The sequence below is a fragment of the Amblyraja radiata genome, chromosome 37 (genome assembly GCF_010909765.2).
Source record: "Amblyraja radiata isolate CabotCenter1 chromosome 37, sAmbRad1.1.pri, whole genome shotgun sequence".
Classification (NCBI taxonomy): Eukaryota; Metazoa; Chordata; class Chondrichthyes; order Rajiformes; family Rajidae; genus Amblyraja; species Amblyraja radiata.
Window position 1 is genome coordinate 3,600,966 of NC_045992.1, and position 20,529 is coordinate 3,621,494.

The 20,529-nt window shown below is 40.4% G+C and overlaps 1 protein-coding gene across 8 annotated transcripts in view; it reads left to right on the top strand.

The window, feature by feature from the left end:
• The window catches only part of dlg5 (discs large MAGUK scaffold protein 5), a 105,788-nt gene that overhangs the window by 76,701 nt on the left and 8,558 nt on the right, over nucleotides 1–20,529 (top strand). For 5 of the 8 annotated variants that reach the window (XM_033012725.1, XM_033012729.1, XM_033012726.1 and 2 more), the window contains 11 exons: nucleotides 931–1,087; nucleotides 2,776–2,853; nucleotides 4,734–4,896; nucleotides 6,126–6,265; nucleotides 7,356–7,520; nucleotides 10,532–10,715; nucleotides 13,327–13,475; nucleotides 13,969–14,139; nucleotides 15,939–16,129; nucleotides 18,652–18,795; nucleotides 19,442–19,569. In XM_033012725.1, coding sequence (XP_032868616.1) covers nucleotides 931–1,087; nucleotides 2,776–2,853; nucleotides 4,734–4,896; nucleotides 6,126–6,265; nucleotides 7,356–7,520; nucleotides 10,532–10,715; nucleotides 13,327–13,475; nucleotides 13,969–14,139; nucleotides 15,939–16,129; nucleotides 18,652–18,795; nucleotides 19,442–19,569 — 1,670 coding nt within the window. The remainder of the gene's footprint in view (nucleotides 1–930; nucleotides 1,088–2,775; nucleotides 2,854–4,733; nucleotides 4,897–6,125; nucleotides 6,266–7,355; nucleotides 7,521–10,531; nucleotides 10,716–13,326; nucleotides 13,476–13,968; nucleotides 14,140–15,938; nucleotides 16,130–18,651; nucleotides 18,796–19,441; nucleotides 19,570–20,529) is intronic. The other 3 variants (XM_033012728.1, XM_033012727.1, XM_033012732.1) reach the window with 1 other exon arrangement.

Sequence of the window (20,529 nt, forward strand, 5' to 3'; positions counted from 1 at the left end):
GACGGGTGTGTTATGGTAGATGATGACGGGGTATTGTCATGGTTTAAAGATAAGGCACTCTAGGGTAACCCTTGCACCCCCTCTCTCTGTCCCTCCCCCATCCTAGTCGTTGTATTAGTTTCACTGTTGTCCAGGTGAGTTTCATAGTCTGTATAACTCGTTAACACCTAACCACACACAGCTAACAATGGACATTTGTCTTGGTCTTTACCTTTTTGCATATTTTTAATTCATTTGTTCTATATCTCTCTACATCAACATCCATATCTCTCGTTTCTCTTTCCTCCAACTCTCAATCTGAAGAAGGGTCACGACCCCCCAAAACGTCACCTATTACTTCTCTCCAGAGAAGCTGCCTGACCTGCTGAGTTACTCTAGCTTTTTGTGTCTATCTTTGGTGTAAACCAGCACCTGCAGTTCCTTCCTACACTCTATAATTGGTGCAGTGGTAGTTATTCTCCATGAAACACTGTATGACTGGCAGAATTAGCGGAGGGCATGCAAAATAGGGTGGTTTCGAGAAAGAGTGAGAGAGGAGGGCAGAGGAATCTCAACAGAAGGCTATATTCATGTATAGCAAATCTCCTGTATCTGTCAACTAGAAATAAACTAGGGGACTACACTGCATTAAGATTTTGGCATACTGAAACAGTTTCTGTTGTATGAGCTTCTCTGGAGCAGAGCTGTAAAATTTGACAGGATGCCTGTCAACATTCATGGAAGTTTGTTACATGCTGTCATGAACAGTCTGGGCAAGCTGGCTGATTGATGGCAGTGATATTTTTTCAAAAATTCCCATCAATGACTTGATACTGGAGACGCGTTTCAGATTAAATCAAATACTCCTCAAAAGAAAATGCAATTGGGCGCGTCAGTTTTACAGAGGTTTTTCTGCATTACCCTCTTTCACTTTGATATGTTTTCAATCAGGTTCTGAGAGAAGCAGTCCGAGTTTGATTACACCTCCGCAGTCACCCATGAATCTAGAAACTTCTTCATTCGGCAGCAGCCAATCACAGAGTTCAATTTCTTCTCTCACTAAGATCTCCATCAGCCCTGTGTCAACTGGAGATTACAGGAAGGACAGGTATGAGCAGCATGTCATATTTGTATAGAATCTCTTTAGTTCTGTCGCTTTCCTTCTGTTGTATTATTTATAATTGGTCAGTTGTCTTAATATTAGTTTAGTTTAGAGATACAGCATGGAAACAGGTCCTTCAGCCCACCTGGCCCACACCGACCAGCGATACCCGCAGACTAACCCTATGCTACACACAATGGACAATTTACAATTTTACCAAAGCCAATTAACTTACAAACCTGTACGTCTATGGAGTGTGGGTGGAAACTGAAGTACCCGTAGAAACCCCACGAGGGTCACGGGGAGAATGTGCAAACTCCGTGCAGACATCACCCCTTGTCAGGATCAAACCTGCGTCTCTGGCACTGTATGGCAGCAATCCTACCGCTGCACCCCTGTCAATGGTGAGATGGTATGTGCCTCGTGGTGAGGGCCAAGCTTTCTGATGGTATTCCATTAAAACAAATAGATTAATAATGGAATTGGTGATTACTGGTCAGTCTCCATTTAGGAATTTAGATTAAGCAATCCAGTCCTAAAACATTTCTTATTAACATTTAAAAGTGAAAGTAGAAATAATTCAAATTAAGGCATATTTAAATATTTACAATTTACATTATATTAAAAATGGTATTGTCCCGCTTGCCATGATGCCTTTAGAAAGATCAGAATCCATAACATGTTCATTTTTTCAAAAAAAGTAAATGAAAAGTAGTTATTCATAGCTGACAATATAACATTTAAGAGAAATAACAAGATCTGCCCGAAAAGCACAAATTTTCCATAAATCTGACGAGATGAATATCCTTCCTCCCTTCCTTTCAGAAAATCCTTCCCCTCACCTTTAAACCTATGCCCTCTTGTTTTTATTATCTACTATGGGGAGCAAAGTTCTGACTATCCAAGACTCTCAATCTTATATACTTTTATGAGGTTACCCCAGGCCTTCTTTGCTCCAGGGAAAACAAAGTATATGTGACATTGAAAAATCAAACTACAGTGAAGCAATGTCGTTTGAGAACAAATGTGTGGCTTTATGGTTGTAGTCATTCTACATTGACTGAACTATCTTCTTCACTTGCAGCTGATGGGTCAAAATACTTGTAAGCGTTGTAAATTGTTAAAAACACAGCACTGTTAATATTGGGTTTGTTACTTATTATTGAAATATATTAATCTAGGCTAACAGAATATTTGGAACCTTAACATTATTTCTAAATTGCAGAAAATGATTGAATCATAGGTATGACCATTTTGATAGCATAGATACAGAATGTAAAGTAATGGTTGCAATATGCTAATAATTCAAATAATGCAAATTTAAATGAAACCAGACTAATTAAGAATGTTGTTACAAATATCATCTATTTTTTAAAGCTTAAATTTATATTCCTGCCTCAATTCCATGGTAACATTGTCAGTTGAGTTCTGATTCGGAAAAGCAGAGTTAATAGAGATAGCCATTTGTATTTAAACTTTGAATTTTATTATTCCTAAAGAGGCTTCGAGCATAACTTCACAATTATGTTGGTACTAATTGATTTTATTAAACAACTTTGAAACTTTGAAAAGTTTTTAACTTTGAAGTGTTTTCACTGTTTTGTACTCTAGTACCTTACTTTAAAAGAGGACATTTTCAAACTTCCTGATAACTTTCTCTTCGAATCTTTTTGTCTAATTCTGACCCTTTTTAGATACCTTTTCCGTAATAGGTCCTTTCTGAGAATTCCTCTCACTGCTAGGCCTCGATTCTCATCACTTCGGAGTCTGAGGTTGGCCTGTTAAAAATTAGCTTGCTGTCTGCTTTCCTGTTTGTAATTCTTGATTTCCTTATGTGTGTCACTTCCTATTTTGTAATTATTGCTTTTTGTGTCTGGGAGCTCTTGCATGGCAGCTTTAATCTCTCCAAGGCTGAGAAGTGTTTGAGTTACCCTAGTATGCCTGGCAGCAGCTAATTAAATATCTCAGTGGCAAAAAATGAAAAGTAACTTCTGCCATGTTATGTCAAGTGGCGTCTGACTTTAGAAATCACAGTATTTCTCCAATTGCAACAATGATTAGGGTTTGTCCTATAAGAAATGAATAGAAATATATTGTAGAGAAGAACAAGTTAGGAATGGTGTTGTACTGCTAAAACAATATTGTTTATGACTGTGTTTAACCCAATTATTCTGACCCCTAACGTTAGCAATGCATGTAGCACTTGAGCAAGATTTTATTTGTGATTACATGTGGAAGAATTGTCAGGTTAGCAAAGTATGAGATAAGAAGCCACCATTATAGGAGTTACACCATTATAGAAGCCACCATTATAGGAGTCTACCAGTATGTTTATGGAAATAAAAAAATGAAATCAACAATGGAAACACGTATTTTCATATATTTCATGTAATTGGAGCAGTATTAAGCCAATCTTGCCCATCAAGTCTATTCCGCGATGGATCATGGCTGATCTATCTTTCCCTCTCAACCCCATTCTCCCTATAACTCTTGACACCCAAATGAATTTGTCAATCTCCGCTGTTAAAATGCCCTATAATTTGTCCTCCACAGCTGTCTCTGTTGCAACAAATTTCACAGATATATCACCCTCTGACCTCCTCATCTCCTTTTTTAAAGTTAGGTCCTTTTATTCTAAGGCTATGCCCTCTGGTCCTAGACCCACCCACTTTTCCCTCAAATTTCTTCTAATTTTGTAACAATGGGATTCCACCGTTAATAATTAGCACAATATCAGTTAGCTCAGGTATTGATCCTCCAGAAGGAATTTGAGAATGCAATATTAGTGTAAAAGCAAAGTGTTTGCAATGCTTAGCTAGTTATGCAATGTTGATTTAGATGTGCATATCACAAATATAATTAATTGCACTGGAAAATTGTGCAATGCAGATTTCTTGTATATCTTTACCTTTTTGGTTGCTGTCAGGATAGATACCAACATCGTGAGACATTTATAGCCCTATCTTCCTTGAATTATGACGCTAGTGTACTTTGCAGTATGCATTCTGTTCACTTTGCCTTGTGCTCAAACTGTAAGAAACTTGGCCAAATACAAATATATTCCAGGGTCTATGCATTAACAATGAATATTTGCATGTGTGCTTAATAAATGTAAGAATGATCACTGGAAAAATGTCAAGAAAATCACTTCTTGTTGGTATTGCGTGACATATTAAATAATTGGTCACGGTGATCCATTTGCTTCAGTGAAATAAACTTTGGAGGCAGAATACAACTTGCTGACAATTCTATCACGAGTAGTGACTGGAGATGGTGAAATCTTGAAAAGTGCTGGAGGAACTCAGCAGATCATGCAATTGCCACTGAATTCCTCCAGACCTTTGTGTGTTTTTCTGTCATCAGTGTTCAATGCTAGTGACAAAAGGATAAACTCTGGGCAGAACAGGTCTCCACTTGGATCCAACGCAGTCACAGTGACAGAACTGTTGGCCACTTGCCCTTCTGCATCCGATTCACATTGCATACACAAATGTCTGCTTGGAACAGATTAGATCCCCAATTTTTAGTACCTGTTCAATTTTCTGAGTTTAAAAACAGAATCTATGCAGAATTTATTTTGCCTCATTTAATTAAGTATCGTATCTGCAGATCTCAACAACTGCACCACTTATAAAGTGATTTTGTTTTAAAGGCCGTACCTACATGAACCCCGTCACGTGACAGTACAGAAAGGAGCTGAGCCCCTTGGAATCTCCATTGTCTGTGGAGAAAATGGAGGCATTTTTGTTTCAAAAGTAATTGGTGGAAGCATTGCTCATCAAGCAGGACTTGAATACGGTGACCAATTACTTGAGGTAAAACATTTTTGTGGTTGAGTCATGTTAATAAGGAACATATCTTACATAAATTGTTATTTATTCAAATTTCACAGTGCAAATGGTGTCATCAGCACACTGAACATCCAATTGAATACAGTTCAGTCAATTGGAATTATTTCCATTACTTTAGGCAGAGATGTCTTGCATTTTTGTTCATTGGACTCATGTCAGTCACAACATGGGGTTGTGGAGGCTGATTGCTGCAATGTGTGAACGTTAGTATCACCTGGCCAGTTCACCCACACTGTATGGGATTTCGAAAGAAGAGATCGTCATTTAGACATCGCACTTTACCCCTTCTATGTACTCAAATAACATACTTTGCAGATGTTTCTTGAAATAGGGTCCTTAAGTCTTAATTCTGTATATGTCGGAAGAAGGGTCTTGACCTGAAATGTCACCCGATCCTTCTCTCCAGAGATGCTGCCTGTCCCGCTGAGTTACTCCAGCATTTTGTATCCCTGTAATTACCGTCTGTTATTATGTTTTCCAATTATTTTATTTTCCAAAATTCTTATGTTTCCTCCACCTTCAGGAAAGAGTTTGGCCCAATTCTTCCAGCTCTGTATATTGCACTTGCTACTTTTAGTGGCACAATCGCTGTATAACTGGCATTGATATTGCAGTGGCCAAGGATGTGAAGTAACTACCACTACACAGCAGAATTGACCTTCCACATACACTGTGCCGTGACATTGTTCATACTAGTAATGTGTTAGCTTGATTCAGTGTAGCACTGTCACATGTGAGTCAGATCTAGAGATCATGGTTCCAAGTTGGGCTTCACTAAGTAATGGAGACGGTTGTGCTTTAACAGAGAGAGAAAACGGAGAGACTGCTTGTCAACATGGACATACATGCTTCCATATACTTATATAGTGAGCTTCCTATATTTGTGGTCAACTTTGACTAACTAACTCAAATAGGTTCCTGGATCATTTATAGCATTATTGTTTGTGGCTGGTGTACATTTTTGTTTTCTTCAGGTGAAAAGTAATTCATTGCCTAGAAAGTACTTCATGAACCCTGAATACACAAAATATGTTCAAAAATGCTTTCTTTCACTTTCTTCTGCCTTTTTCATGCTTTTTTTTGTTCCCCTGCGCCCTTTCCTTCTTCCCCACCCCTGCATTAGAATGTTTAAGAATGTATTCATTTGTGATGTTCAATATTTAGGTAAATGATGTATTAATATATTTTCACAGTATAACGGTATTAATTTGAGGAATGCCACAGAGCAGCAGGCTCGGTTAATTATCGGACAAACAGAGCCTTGCGAAACTATCACCATCTTGGCACAATATAACCCTCACATGTATCAACTGGGAAACCATTCTCGCTCCAGGTGAGACCCGCAACAGTACAAATTAGAACTTATGTACTGATGTCTTTCAGTAGCTCAGTAGATTATTGCTAATGATTGAACTTAATGTGTTTAGTTAACATTTCAAGACTAAATGAATACTCCCATTGGAACACAGGAGGCAGAGTGTGATTTTTATAGGGGTGTACAAGATCATGAAGGGGACTACATAGGTAGATGTACAGAGTATTTTACTGAGAGTAGGGGAAGCAAGAACCAGATGACATCGGTTTAAGGTGAGAAGGGAAATATTTAATTTAGACTCTGAGGGACAATTTTCCCACACAGGTGAGTATATGGAACGAGCTGCCAAATGTGATAATGAGGCAGATACTATAACTTCATTTTAAATACATTTGGACATGGACACATGGATAGGAAAGGTTTAGAGAGATATGGGCTGCACGCGGGCAAGTGGGACTAGCGTAAGTGGACATCTTGGTCGGCAGGGCAGGTTGGGCTGAACGCCCTGTTTCCACGTTGTATGACACTATCTTAGGTCCCTTTCATATTTCAATGGGACCAAAGGAGCAGAGTAGGTTTTCCTTAATTAAACAATTCATTGTTTGCTCATTCTCTTGTTTGCAAGGTGATATTGAATCCTATTTTAATATTAAATAACCGAAATAGCAGTTGCCAATTTTTCAATGGTCCACACAGAAATTTGAGAAACATTAGCAGTGTATTAGTGGTGGCAAATTAACAATATTGTCTGCAGTTTCTAGTAGCTGTGTTGCTAATTGATAGATCAGATTATATTGGTCTATTAAATCTGTTTGATAATAAAAGCAAGCTTGATAAATGTGCTGTTCTGAAAGCGGTTTTGATCTTTCAATAACTGCATATGAATCAGTTCCTCATTGTGTGCAAAAACAAATCGACGGAGGGACTTGGCGAGTCGGACAGCATCTCTGGAGGGAAATTGACTAACAACGTTTTGGATTGCGATCAATCTGTCCAACCAACCTGACTCTTTGATTCCCTCGAGCTGTTGGACTTCTGCCCAAGATTGCAGGATCGGCAGTCTCTTGCGTCTCCTGCGTCTCCTAACTATGTGATCTGTGTTTACTAGTTCTCGATTGGATCCAATAAGCAATCATTCAACTCCCCACGGCAGTGGAGCAACAACGCCTGACAATCACTCGATTATTGATGCTGTGAGTGAGCAGGACGAAGGGACAATTACACCCCCGTCGAAGCAAACTACCCCAACCACTAGTCCACGCAACTCGATAAGGTCAGTTGTCAACAGAGCCTTTTTACACCACAATGAGTGAAGTCAATGAAGTTCAATGAAGCAGTAATAACACAGAAATCTTTGATTGCATCTAAAATTACAATGTAAAGCTTTTGAGTTTTCACTCAATTTTCTATTCAAAACCTCGTTATGTGGACCACCCACTCTTTCTATAATTCTACCTCTCTGAAGAGAGTGGTTCAATTTAACATATTGAACGGAAAATAAATAATGCCTTCAAAACTATTACTGCTTCAAAAGTGAATTTCCAAAATATTGCTGAGTACATTCCATATTTTTATCCAACTTGAATAATGTAAACATGGTGCATCGTTAAATGACTTGGTGTCAAGATTTGCAATCTGGGTTTATTTTTACAGCTACGAATTTGGAATCCATCGTGATTGCCCTTTATGTTGTTGTAGATTTATGTTTGGTGGTTAGATGTCTATCACGTCACTCGGCAACCCTAAAATTGAAAATAACTAAGGCTGCTTCAATATTCAGGAAACTTTCCCTGGTCCGTCATGTTGCTTTGGAGTGCTGGTATTTATCTAGCTGATCTCACACAAGGCATTTAAATGTTGATGATGTCAAGTCAAGTTTATTTGTCACATACACATACGAGATGTGCAACGAAATGAAAGTGGCAATGCTCGCGGACTTTTGTGCAAAAGACAAACAACCAAACAAACTATAAACACAATCATAACACACATATTCTTTTACATAATAAATAATGGAAGGAAAAACGTTCAGTAGAGTTAGTCCCTGGTGAGATAGGCGTTTACAGTCCGAATGGCCTCTGGGAAGAAACTCCTTCTCAACCTCTCCGTTCTCACCGCATGGCAACGGAGGCGTTTGCCTGACCGTAGCAGCTGGAACAGTCCGTTGCAGGGGTGGAAGGGGTCTCTCATGATATTGTTGGCTCTGGAGTTGCACCTCCTGATGTATAGTTCCTGCAGGGGGGCAAGTGAAGTTCCCATAGTGCGTTCGGCCGAACGCACTACTCTCTGCAGAGCCTTCTTGTCCTTGGCAGAGCAATTCCCAAACCAGATGGTAATGTTCCCGGACAAGATGCTTTCCACCGCTGCTGCCTAGAAGCTCTGGAGGATCCTCGGAGACACTCTGAATTTCCTCAATTGCCTGAGGTGGTAAAGGCGCTGCCTTGCCTTACTCACAAGTGCTGAGGAGTGTGATGCCCATGTCATATCCTCGGAGATGTGGACTCCCAGATATTTAAAACAGTTCACCCTATCCACAGGATCCCCATTTATCCTCAATGGAGTGTACGTCCTCGGATGATGTGCCCTCCTAAAGTCCATGATCAGCTCCTTCGTTTTTTTGATGTTCAAGAGGAGGCTGTTATCCTGGCACCAGAGTGCTAGACCAGCCACCTCCTCCCGGTAGGCCTTCTCGTCATTGTCTGAGATCAGGCGCACCACCACAGTGTCATCAGCAAACTTAATGAATGAGTTGGAGCTGAACCTAGCCACATAGTCATGTGTGTACAGGGAGTACAATAGGGGGCTGAGGACGCAACCCTGGGGCGATCCTGTGCTCAGGGTGAGGGACTTCGATGTATTCCCTCCCATCCTGACTACCTGGGGCCTGGCGGTGAGAAAGTCCAGGACCCAGGCACACAGGGAGGTGTTGAGCCCCAATTCCATTAGCTTCCCGGCCAGTCTGGTGGGGACTATCGTGTTGAAGGCTGAACTGTAGTCTATGAACAGCATCCTCACGTAGCCCCCCTTCTGGCTGTCCAGATGGGAGAGAGCGGTGTGCAAGACCTGGGAGACCTGGCACTTATGGTTTATCAGTGATGCCCGTGTCCGATTGAATCCTGCTGTTCAATCTCATTTTGATAAGTTTTAGTTTCAGAGATACAGCGTGGAAACAGACCCTTCGGCCCACCGAGTCTGCGCCGGCCAGCGATCCCCGCACATTTACACTATCCTACACACACGAGGGACAATTTACACACACACCAAGTCAATTAACCTACATCTCTGTACGTCTTTGGAGTTTGGGAGGAAACAAAAGATCTCAGAGAAAACCCTTGCGGTCACGGGGGGGGGGGTCATGCAGACTCCGTACAGACAGCTCCAATTGTTGGTGTTGGGATCAAACTCGGGTCTCCAGCGCTTGAAGCGCTGTAAGGCAGCAACTCTACTGCTGCGTGCTGCCCCCTACATTTGACTACAGCAGCAAGGCTATTGATCCCAGAAACTGCCTCCATGCACAACCAGGGGCCACATTCTTTAGGGTTCAAAAGAATAAGAAATCAGTGAGGAAGGAAGTGTCTTCTCAAGAATCAATGTATTCATTATTACATGACATGACCGTAAGATGACGTGACAACTTATTCCAGCAACAGGGTGATCCACGGAGATCAGGGAAGGCCAAGAGTTGATGTCTGTGTTCATAGTTGTGACAGCGGTAAGAAAGTACAGTAAAACTCCAGAAATCTATTCGATATTTTGGCATTTGGCTCATCTGGTGAAGTTTGCAGCCTCCCTTTCCAAAGCTCACTTTAAACTGACCCAGGGTCCTGTTTGCTGAGCTCCCTTTCTTTGTCCACTCCCCTCCCTATTTGAGGAGAAACATCCAGAATTCTGCTAGTCTGGCATCAAACGTGCTGAATTATCAGAGTTGTACTGTACAATTTGGCTCAGTGCAATAACCAAATGAATGGAAAATCAATCAGAGCAATCACTATTGAGGCATGCTGTCTTTACAGCAATAAGGAGCCATTATCTTAGATAGCGAAGGAAAATTTATAAGGAATGCAAAATAATTCTCAAGAGAATCTCTATTGGTGTAACATTGGGCAAAAATCTTTTTAAAAACTTTAGGTCTGGCATCTGATATGAAGGTAAATTGAAGAATAGGGAATGGATATAACATAATTTAAAGTACCAGCATGTCTTTGTACATATTTTTGTTAATTTCTCATGCAATTATCAATATTCATCTACGGATGTATATATTCACCATTTTTAATTCAACAGGAGGTCTATTGATTCAACCAATCAAACTTTTGAGCCAAGATTTCTATTCCTGAAGAAGACACAGATGGATCTGGGGATCCAGATTTGTGGAGGGAATCTGTATGGAGTGTTTGTGGTAAAGGTTGAAGATGACAGCCCGGCTAAAGGCCCCGATGGACTGGTAACTGGAGATAAGCTGCTGGAGGTGAGATCAATACTGCAGGTGGACCCCATGGCAGTTAGGCACTTGTGTACTCTGATGTTCTGCATTTTGTTATTGCCCATAGTTTGCCGAGAATTACATCCATTACCAGCAGCGATCTATGTTTGTGCATGCAATACGCAAACAAATTAAAAATAATTTTTTTACAAATTACTATTGTATTCAGGGAGTGAAGACTGGTCCAGTCTTCAGAAATGTGTTTGCTAAGTAGTCACTTACAGAGAGGGGTTACTGCTTCACCAAAGGATGCCAATTTCTATGCTGCTTCTGGTCACATATCCTGGCCTTTGTGACATGTTTATACATTCACATCCTCAACTAATATGCAAGGCAAATTCTGATTACAAGCCTTTGCTGAAATAATTAGCATCAGGTTGCAATGTGTCAGTCAAGGCTCAGTTGGTAGCATACTTGGTTCCAAATCTGAAGGTTTGAAGTTCAAGTTTCACTTTAAACATGACTATGGGAATGTAGGTTGACACATTGGAAGTACCAACGGCTGTGCCAGCTTTCAAATGTGACATGCCAGCTGGATCTAAAAAATCTGTCAGTGTAGGAAGGAACTGCAGTTGCTGTGTAAACCGAAGATAGACACAAAAATCTGGAGTAACTCAGCGGGTCAGACAGACTGAAGAAGGCTAATGTGCCAAAAGCCTTTTTGACCACCTTATCTACCTGATCAAGATACAAGATACAAGATACAAGATAGATTTATTCATCACATGTGCCAGATGGCACAGTGAAATGAAATTCCCATACAGCCATACAATAAAAATAAGGGACACAACACACTATAGGGTTTGACATAAAACATCCCCACACAGCAGAATCAATGTTTCCCACTGTGTGGGAAGGCACCAAAGTCAGTCTCTTCCTCCACTGTTCCCCGTGGTCAGGGCCTCCCCGTGCCCTCCGCAGTTGCCGCTACGGGCGGCCCGATGTCCAGGACCGCTCGCTGGGGTGTTGTAAGTCCGACGTCGGGGCTGCGGGACGTCCTCAGCGGCGTGGACACCAGAGTCAGCCCCCTCCTACCGGAGTCGGCGGCTTCCAAAGTCCGCAGGCCGCGCCGGGTGGATACTGCTGCTGGAGACCCTCTGCAAGGCGCCCCAGGACTCCACGATGTTGTTCAGCGCCGCCCGCGTTGGAAGCTCTCCGCACCAGAGCTCCACGATATTGGAGCAGCGGCTCAACGCTTCGGAGCTCCAAACGGCGACCCAGGTAGGCATCGCCCGCTCCGCGGTGAATCCAGCGCTGCACCGCCGCTGTAGCAGCCCTGGTCCGGTTCCCGGTCCCCGGTAGGAAAGGCCGCTCCGATCCAGCTGGTAGGCCGCGAGGTGGGGGGCGAGGACGCGACTCGGAGAAATAATCGCGTCCCCGCCAGGAAGAGACTGGGAAACGGTTTCCCCCTTACTCTGCCCCCCTCCCCCACTTAGAAAAGTTAAAGTTTCCCCCAACACAAAACTTTAGACTAACTAAAAATAATAAAAAAGATAGAAATAACAGACAGGCTGTAGGCAGAGGCTGCTGCCAGTGCAGCGCCCCTAGCGAAGATCAGTGCATGTATCAGTGCAGTCCACAGGAAGGCAGTAAAACCTTACTTCCTCCTCTTCGCCCTTCTCTCACCCATCCCTGTACTTTACAAAAACAATATTTTTGTATTCACTTAATATGCAGACTCTAAACTTGTCTTAATCTGTTTTTTAAGAACTTAGTAATTTACTGAAATACTTTTGAAAACTGCGGCAGCATTTTGAATAATATTTGGCTCACAAGCTTTAGCTACTAGTAATTTATTTAATTATCCTCATTTCCACATACTTATCAGTGGTTGGACAACTGCATGCCCATTCATCCTTTAATGGTTAATATGATAATTTCAGCTGCATTGGAAGCTTCAGTTTTATCACGGATTGTTTTATATGATCATTTAACTCCGTGAAAAGCTTGGAACATTTGTGCACCCAAAATCTCTCAATTGCTCCTTTCAGTTTATATTCGCCTGAAATGGTGTGGTAAATATTATTTTTATTACTGCACTAATTGTGAAAGTATGGAAGGATGGAAAGCAAAGCGTGTTGCTAACATATTGCCTGAATTATGCTTCTGATGCTCAAAAGCTTTGATGAGAAATGTTGTTCAAAGGTTTTGCTGGGAAGCGTTAAACCTGATTTATTGAATGTCGTTTGTCGGTCATTTTACAATCCATAATAGTCTTTCTCTAGCATTTTCTTTCCCTGTACACTTTTGCTTCAATTTAAAATTATACAAGTTCAGAAAATAAAACTTTTCATCTTTGGTTAAAATATTACAGTCATTGGATTTACTCACGTATCTTTCTTGTCGATTGCAAAGAATAGGGCAATGAATTCGGGCAACTATGCTATACAAATTGCACAAACTTTCCTCCACTTGGCTTTAAACCTAATTTTCAACAACCTTTTTCAATTAAAAATTACAAAATGACAAAATATGTGGTTTTCCAGAGAAACTAGGCTTGTGTAATTGTAATTTTAAAAGTCCTGTTTACTGTTTTGAGGTTGAAGTCAATTTTGTTTCATGATTTTATTAGTTGTCGCTTTCCTTTTTATTACAGTACAACGGTGTTGATATGCGAAATGTAACGGCAGAGCAAGCCTATGTTGAAATGCTGAAGCCCACAGAGTCGATCTCGGTGAAGGCTCAGTATAAGATAGAGGAATTCAACAGGGTCAGGGATGAAGCTGGAGACGGATTCTATATCAGGTACCCTTTGAAGTGCCCTTTAAAGTCCAACTCAGTGGATGTGAACTTTAGGTTGTGTAGTATCTGGGGACAGTGAACAAAATACAGCATTGAGATCAATAACTTAACACAGTCGACATACAGCGAAATGTATGGTAATACATCAGCAGAACTTAACACCATAAATACCAGTGATGCATATTACAAGCATATGGCATAATGTTGTTTCAGAGAACAGTATTTAATGTCACCACCTTTAATGTTGAGAAAAATTTGTATACTCTTTAGGTATTTTTTTGTGATTTTTCAGGTCCTATGCTTTACTGAAATGTATGTTTTTTTCTAAAAGACGCGAATGCTGATGTTACATGGCACTTAACTCGATATTCAGCCATCTGATGCTTTTAGAGCATTGTATAACTGGTTTGAACGCATGAAGATTATTTTTCAGCGAATTGCTCATTGATTGTGTTTGTTCGGGTTTCATTGGATTTTCCTCTGCCTCGTCTCCTAGAGCACTTTACGATCGAGTTGCAGAAGTAGAACAAGATCTAAGTTTTAAGAAGGATGATATTCTTTATGTTGATGACACTCTGCCGCAAGGAAACTTTGGTTACTGGATGACCTGGCAATTGGATGAAAACGCTCAGAAACTTGAAAGAGGGCACATCCCCAGCAAATACATGTAAGCATATGGATGGTGAAATGGTGGTCTAGATAAACATATTTATAAAAAGCTGACTGAATGTGATGAATGAAAAAGCTGCTGCATTTTGCCACAGATATTTTAAAGTAAGCATTGCACATGGGTAACTCTTGGGCTTTTAAGGAGAAAATAAACCATCTGACATTAGTGCTTTCTGTAAGATTGTCTACTCTACATCATTGTCAGTGAACATCTCTGATTGTTGTATTCAAGGTGAGCATATGTCCTCGGCTGGTGCTTCAATAAGTACCAAGGCATTTTGCATAGTCAGAGTTGCCATTTCTCACTTGAACTCATGTGGCAGCAGTGAGCTCCCCACACTTACTTCCTGGAACCTACTGTGTCTGTACTTAACTTGAGCCAATGTTTAAACATTAATTCACTGAGCATTGTTGGCCCCAGTGCGTTGTTGGCCCCATAGACTATTTTTCTGGACTTAACTGGCTATCAGTGTTCCTCTCCATTGAAATGGATTGGCAGAACATTGGCTATGTCTAATCTAGCGCAGGTTCAGTAGACAGATTTCCCATCTGCTGCGACATTGTATAAAGTTGGTGCTCCACCATAAGATTTAGTGATCTGTTTAATGTCAGGAAATTGCTGCCAAGCATCTTTTGGGAATTGCAGGGAATTCTTATTTCTGAAGTTTAAGGAGCAACTTGTCAGGAGTTCAATGTGGTTTGCCAACATTTCTCTCGAAAATCTCAATCTATTAAATTCTAACATGGAAGGAGAAATCATCATAATCATAATAGTAATTTATTAGCCAAGTATGTTTTGCAACATATGAGGAATTTGATTTGCCATGCAGTCATACCAATAAAGAGCACCAAGACACCTAAATACATTTTTAACATGAGCATTCACCACAGCGACTCCCCCACATTCCTCACTGTGATGGAAGGCAAAATAAGTTCAATCCTCTTCCCTTCTTTGTTCACCCGCGGTCGGGGCACTCGAACCGTCCGTTGTCGGGGCGATCTTGACTATCGCAGCCAGCGGTCGAGCCCTCCGTTTCGGGACGATCAAGCTCCCGCATCGGGGGGGGGATCACAGCTCCTCCGCGCCGGACGAATGGACCCTGGGTCGAGGCTGGTCGAACCTCGTGTGGATTGGAGCTTCCCGACATCACTTTCTACCCGAGATTGCGAGCTCTTCGATGTTGAAATCCGTAGGCCGCGGTTGGAATGTCGATCCCAGACAAGGGATCGCAGGCTCCAATGGTAAGTCCACGGCCCGGCGGTGAGGCTCAAAGTCAGTCTCGAGCAAGGCCGCCAGCTCCATGATGTTCGGCCGCAGAGCGACCGGAGATACGATCCGGAAAACGATACGATCCGCATCTCCGGCAAGGTTAGAGATCGAAAAAAGTTTCCCCCGACCCCTCCTCCCCCACCCCCCACATAAAACAAATCAGAGAACATTAACACATACTTTTAAAATACACTAAAAATAACAAAAAATATGAAAAGACAGACAGACTGTTAGCGAGACTGCCATCGCAGACGGCACCAGCCAGTTGAATTGTATTCAATCTGAAAACAGCAGACTAGTTCTTGGTAGTATCCAGATCTACACATATGCCTTCATGTAAAGAGTGCAATGAATTATTTCACCTTACTTCACCTAAACTTTCTACTTTGTTTGTCCACACGATACTGTTTAAACTACATAAATAATGAGTGCATTTGTGTGCCTTTGCAATCACTATTGCTCGGTAGGTAGAGTTCTTTTAATTTTTTTTTTAAATAGGCAGGCTATTAATTGTGTATTTCTTCCAGGATGGACCAGGAATTCTGCAGAAGACACAGCATGTCTGAGGTCAGGGACGAAAATGTTAAGACTCTATCAGCAGCAGCCAGAAGATCATTTTTTCGGCGAAAGCAAAAACACAAAAGGAACAATTCAAAAGATGGAAAGGAGATGCTGGCGCTTGATGCCATAAGCACTGATTCCATCCCTCTGTTGGAAGGTAATTTGTTCAATTTCAGTAAGAAATCATTCATCAATAACAAATTAAAAGAGCATGAAGTGGCTGGATTTAAAAGATATTTAAAATGATTGGAAAAAATCCAGCTTCTGAGAGCTGTTGGTTGTCAAGCTCCCCAAATAACTGGAGGACAATTTACTATCTGTGGTAATTTGGGTTTGACACTGACCAGCAGTTTGAAAGCAATCAACAAGTAATATTGTTGGACTGGTGACACAAACACAGGTAGGATAGGAAGTTGTGGCAAGAATGTAAGGTGGTTGACCACTGTGTAGACAACTAAATTATTAAAGTGTGAAAAATGGGAAATTTTTCATTTTGCAGAGGAAAATAAAATATTGTTATTCAAATAAAAAAGACGCAAAGTGCTGGAGTAACTCAGCGGGTCAGGCAGCATCTCTGAAGAACACGGATTGGTAACTTTTTGAGTTTACAATCAGATCAGCCGTGATCTTATTAAAGGGTAAAGCAGGCTTGAGGGGCTGATTGGTCTAAATATGTGTCTAATTCATATATTTCTGTTTTAAAGCAAGGTAGATTTGTACATATTAAATCCTGTTTGTGCTAGCAGACTGCAAATAGACATTTCCAAAATTGAACTTCAACGTTCTGTGGGATCAATTGATTCAAAACTAGAATTGGTGAAAATAAATTTTCAGTGCTTTATGTATGGTGTAATGTTTTCATTAACTTTATCATCTGCTTGCAACAAAATTTGGAGGACAGTTAAATGGTCAATTATACAGCAGATTGCACCCTTTTATCTCCTGTGGTGAGAATTCTATGCACACATGGTTATGTACATCCACAAACCTCTCCTGGCACAGGATTGGCATTGTGAGAAAGTAACAACAGTAATTGCTTTCTGAAATGTTATGAATTAATACAGCAAGGTATTGTATGGGTATCCCAAAGATAAGGCAAACTACACGTCATTTTTAGCCCAAGTTCTATAACATATTAAAATTGTAATCGGTGTCACTGAGATACATGAGACAGTACTTGCATTTAAAACATCTGAGAATTAGTTTGAAACTTTACTGGTCCCCAATGCTACTGCTTGTATCAGCACAAAATTAACAGCATATTGGTGGCACGGTGACACAACGGTACAGTTGCTGCCTTACAGCGTCAGAGACCCGGGTTCGATCCTGCCTACGGGTTCTGTCTGTGTGGAGTTTGTATTTTCTCCCCATGACCTGCGTGGGTTTTCTCCGGGATCTTCGCTTTCTTCCCTCATGCCAAAGGTATATAGGTTTGTAGGTTGATTGGCTTGGTATAACTGTAAATTGTCCCTAATGTGTGCAGGATAGTGTAAGTGTGCGGGGATTGCTGTTTCAGCACACTCGAAAGGCCAAAGGACCTTGTTCCACCCTTAATCTACACTGCAATCTAAATAAACGTTCTTGCTAGCATTGGTGCAAAATTGTCTGAGCTTGAAACATTTAATTCTAATAGCAGGAACATGAATTAATCAATGTATATGTGTTTGTACAGATTATGAAGATCATGATTACATGCCTATCTAAATAGTACTTGCATAGTGTGAGAGTACTTGCCTCCACCATCTCTCAGGCACTATTTTCCATATCATCAACATACAATACCAAACAGCAAGGATCCAAACACTGATCCCTGCAGCACACCATTGATTGCAGGCTTCCAATTGCAAGACAAAAGCCCCCGTTATTATTCTCTGTTTCCTACCACCAAGCCAATTTTAGATCAAAATGGTGATGTTCCTCTGCATCCCACTGGATCTTACTTTTTGGTCAAGTGTCCAAAGGTTTCAAGCCCTCAATCCAGCATCAGTTCTTCAGCTAGGCATTTACCTGACCTATCTGTCTAGTGTAATATGTAGCATCAAAAGAAATCCTTTGAGTTCTTGCTTTTTAATCTGATACATAGCTTCTTTGATTCAAGTTATAGGATGTCACCCCTGATTTTACCAATTGTTGTTAGTACCAGTGTGAACTTCTCAGTAGTTTCTCACCTTATATACAATCGCATGCAATCAGAACTCAGAATTGTCACTCTTGTTAAAAAAATCTTCACACAGTTATTTCTGTTTTACATAATTGGGGAAACTGACAGCCATGTAAACAACATGAATTGACACCAGCAAAAAATGTGATCTACGATGTGTTTGTAATTTGTTCCTTCAACTGTACATGTTAATTCAGCTCCATCATGCAATCAGGCACCGTTATAACTTGTAGACATCACTGAAATACAAGAACATTTGTCATCTCCTTTGCAATTTTTTTAAACAATTTCTTTAACAATTAACCAAACTCGTAATTCTTTCTTGTCTGTTTCTGTGAGTAGCCATTTGCAATAGCTGGCAAATGCATCTTTTTAAACAGTTATTATATAATTATCTTATTAATTACCAAGATGTTCAACAGCCTGTTCTGCTTTATTTACTAAATCCAGTGAGGATTTATCTGGCAGCCATTGTGTTTCGATGTTAAGTGGATGTTGTGATTAATTTTCCCTGCTAGATTCTGGAAGTTTGGCATATCAAAGAGTGCAGAAAGTAGAATGCACTTCCCCAAGGCCCGTGCTCATCCTGGGACCACTGGTAGATGCTGTGAAGGACATGCTGGTCAAAGATTCCCCAGGAAAGTTCTGCAGATGTCCATTAGGTAAGTTTAACTTCATGTTAAGTTTTTAATGTTAAGGTTTGGACGTCACTCTGAGCTTATTTGGGAGATTTATTGAAATATGAATAATTAATCACTGGGTTTTTTCTTGAAAAGATTATAGAAAAGAATTGTGAATGTTCAGGTAAGTGCATTATCTACCATTAACAATATCTTCTATTTCTAAACCTGTCTTGTCACCATCAAATATCAATGGAAGTTATAGAGCAAGTAGGATACTTAGCTTCATAAACAGGAGGAAATTCTAAATTCATGTACAGGCAACCCCCATGTTACGGGGAGAGTTGCATTCCTAGAAAACTGCCTGTATCATGTTTTTATTCTCTCATTTGCACATTTAACTTTGTATTTAACTTTCCCTACCCGATTCTGGAAGTTTGGCAAACATAAATTTTGTATTAATTTCCTTTTTTTTGGATAAATTTCATCATAGCTAATTTTTATTCCCAATCCCAGAATCTTTGGTTGTGATTTGTGAATTCCATAAGGATGAATTTTCCTTTTATTCCAATATCTCCAGGAATTAGTTATTGGATAGAATGGAGACCGTTAGCAGTTTTGGATGAAAACTTTGTCTGAAGGCCAAGCAGCACCATGCATTAATTTTTTCCTCGCCTTTTCTATTCAGAGGTTATGAAAGCTTCTCAGCAGGCCATTGAACGAGGAGTAGCAGACTATCTCTTCATTGACTACAAGAGGAGAAGTGGACATTTTGATGTCACAACTGTGGCCTCCATTAAAGAAATAACGGAGAAGGTGGTTCTCTCTTCTCAATACTTATCTCCACATTTTGTTTGTTTGAGTTTCTGATTGATATTGTATTGTGCGTCATGCGCTAAGTTCAGATATTGTTAGTATCAGATATTGACTAAAAATATCATATGCAGCATGGCAATTTGGCTTATTTCCAATCTAAATTGCAAATTTAACTATGTTTGAATTGTGTATTTTATTACAGATGGAATTAGTCCAACTCTATATCCTTATAAAGGGAAAAATATATTCATAAGAATATAGAAAGTCATTAAAATGTTTTTATTTTTTTTATTTTTTCATTTTACCATTGCTTTTGGAAATTATGAGTTAGCCCATTATGATTCAGAGAATCCTGATAGACAAAACACAATAATAGTCATTGTAATTAGCTTTGAAGTTTTGGTATCAGTGTTCCATATATTATGTGGCCTCTATTTATACTTTCTGATATATTATTATCTTGCTATTCATCATTAGTCATCAATGTAGAACAATGCAGAACCACCACCTTGACTTATGCATGGAGTTCAAGTTCAACATAGTCTGTATATGACATGTGTCCCAAAGAACAGGTTTTTCTGAAATTTAAGCAAAATGCAAGATCATGGCTGATCTTCTACCTCAATGTCACTTTCCTGCACTATCCCCAAATCCCTTCGTTCCTTTAATATTTTGAAATCCATCGACCTCTATTCTGAATGAATTTAATCTGTTTAGGTGCTACACTGAAATGTCAACAAGGAGGTGTGTTCAGGTCTCTGTGCCTCAGACTCTCGGTGTGACCCATGGCTCATCTCTGTGTTGGCATTACATTTTGTCATAATCCTTTTCGTTAGCCACAGTCTTTTCCCCCTTTTTCCCAGGATAGGGGAGCCTGAAAGTAGGGGGCATAGGTTTATGGTGGGGAGGGGGTGAAGGGGCAGAGGATGGGGGATGGTTTGGAAATTTAAAAGAGACCCG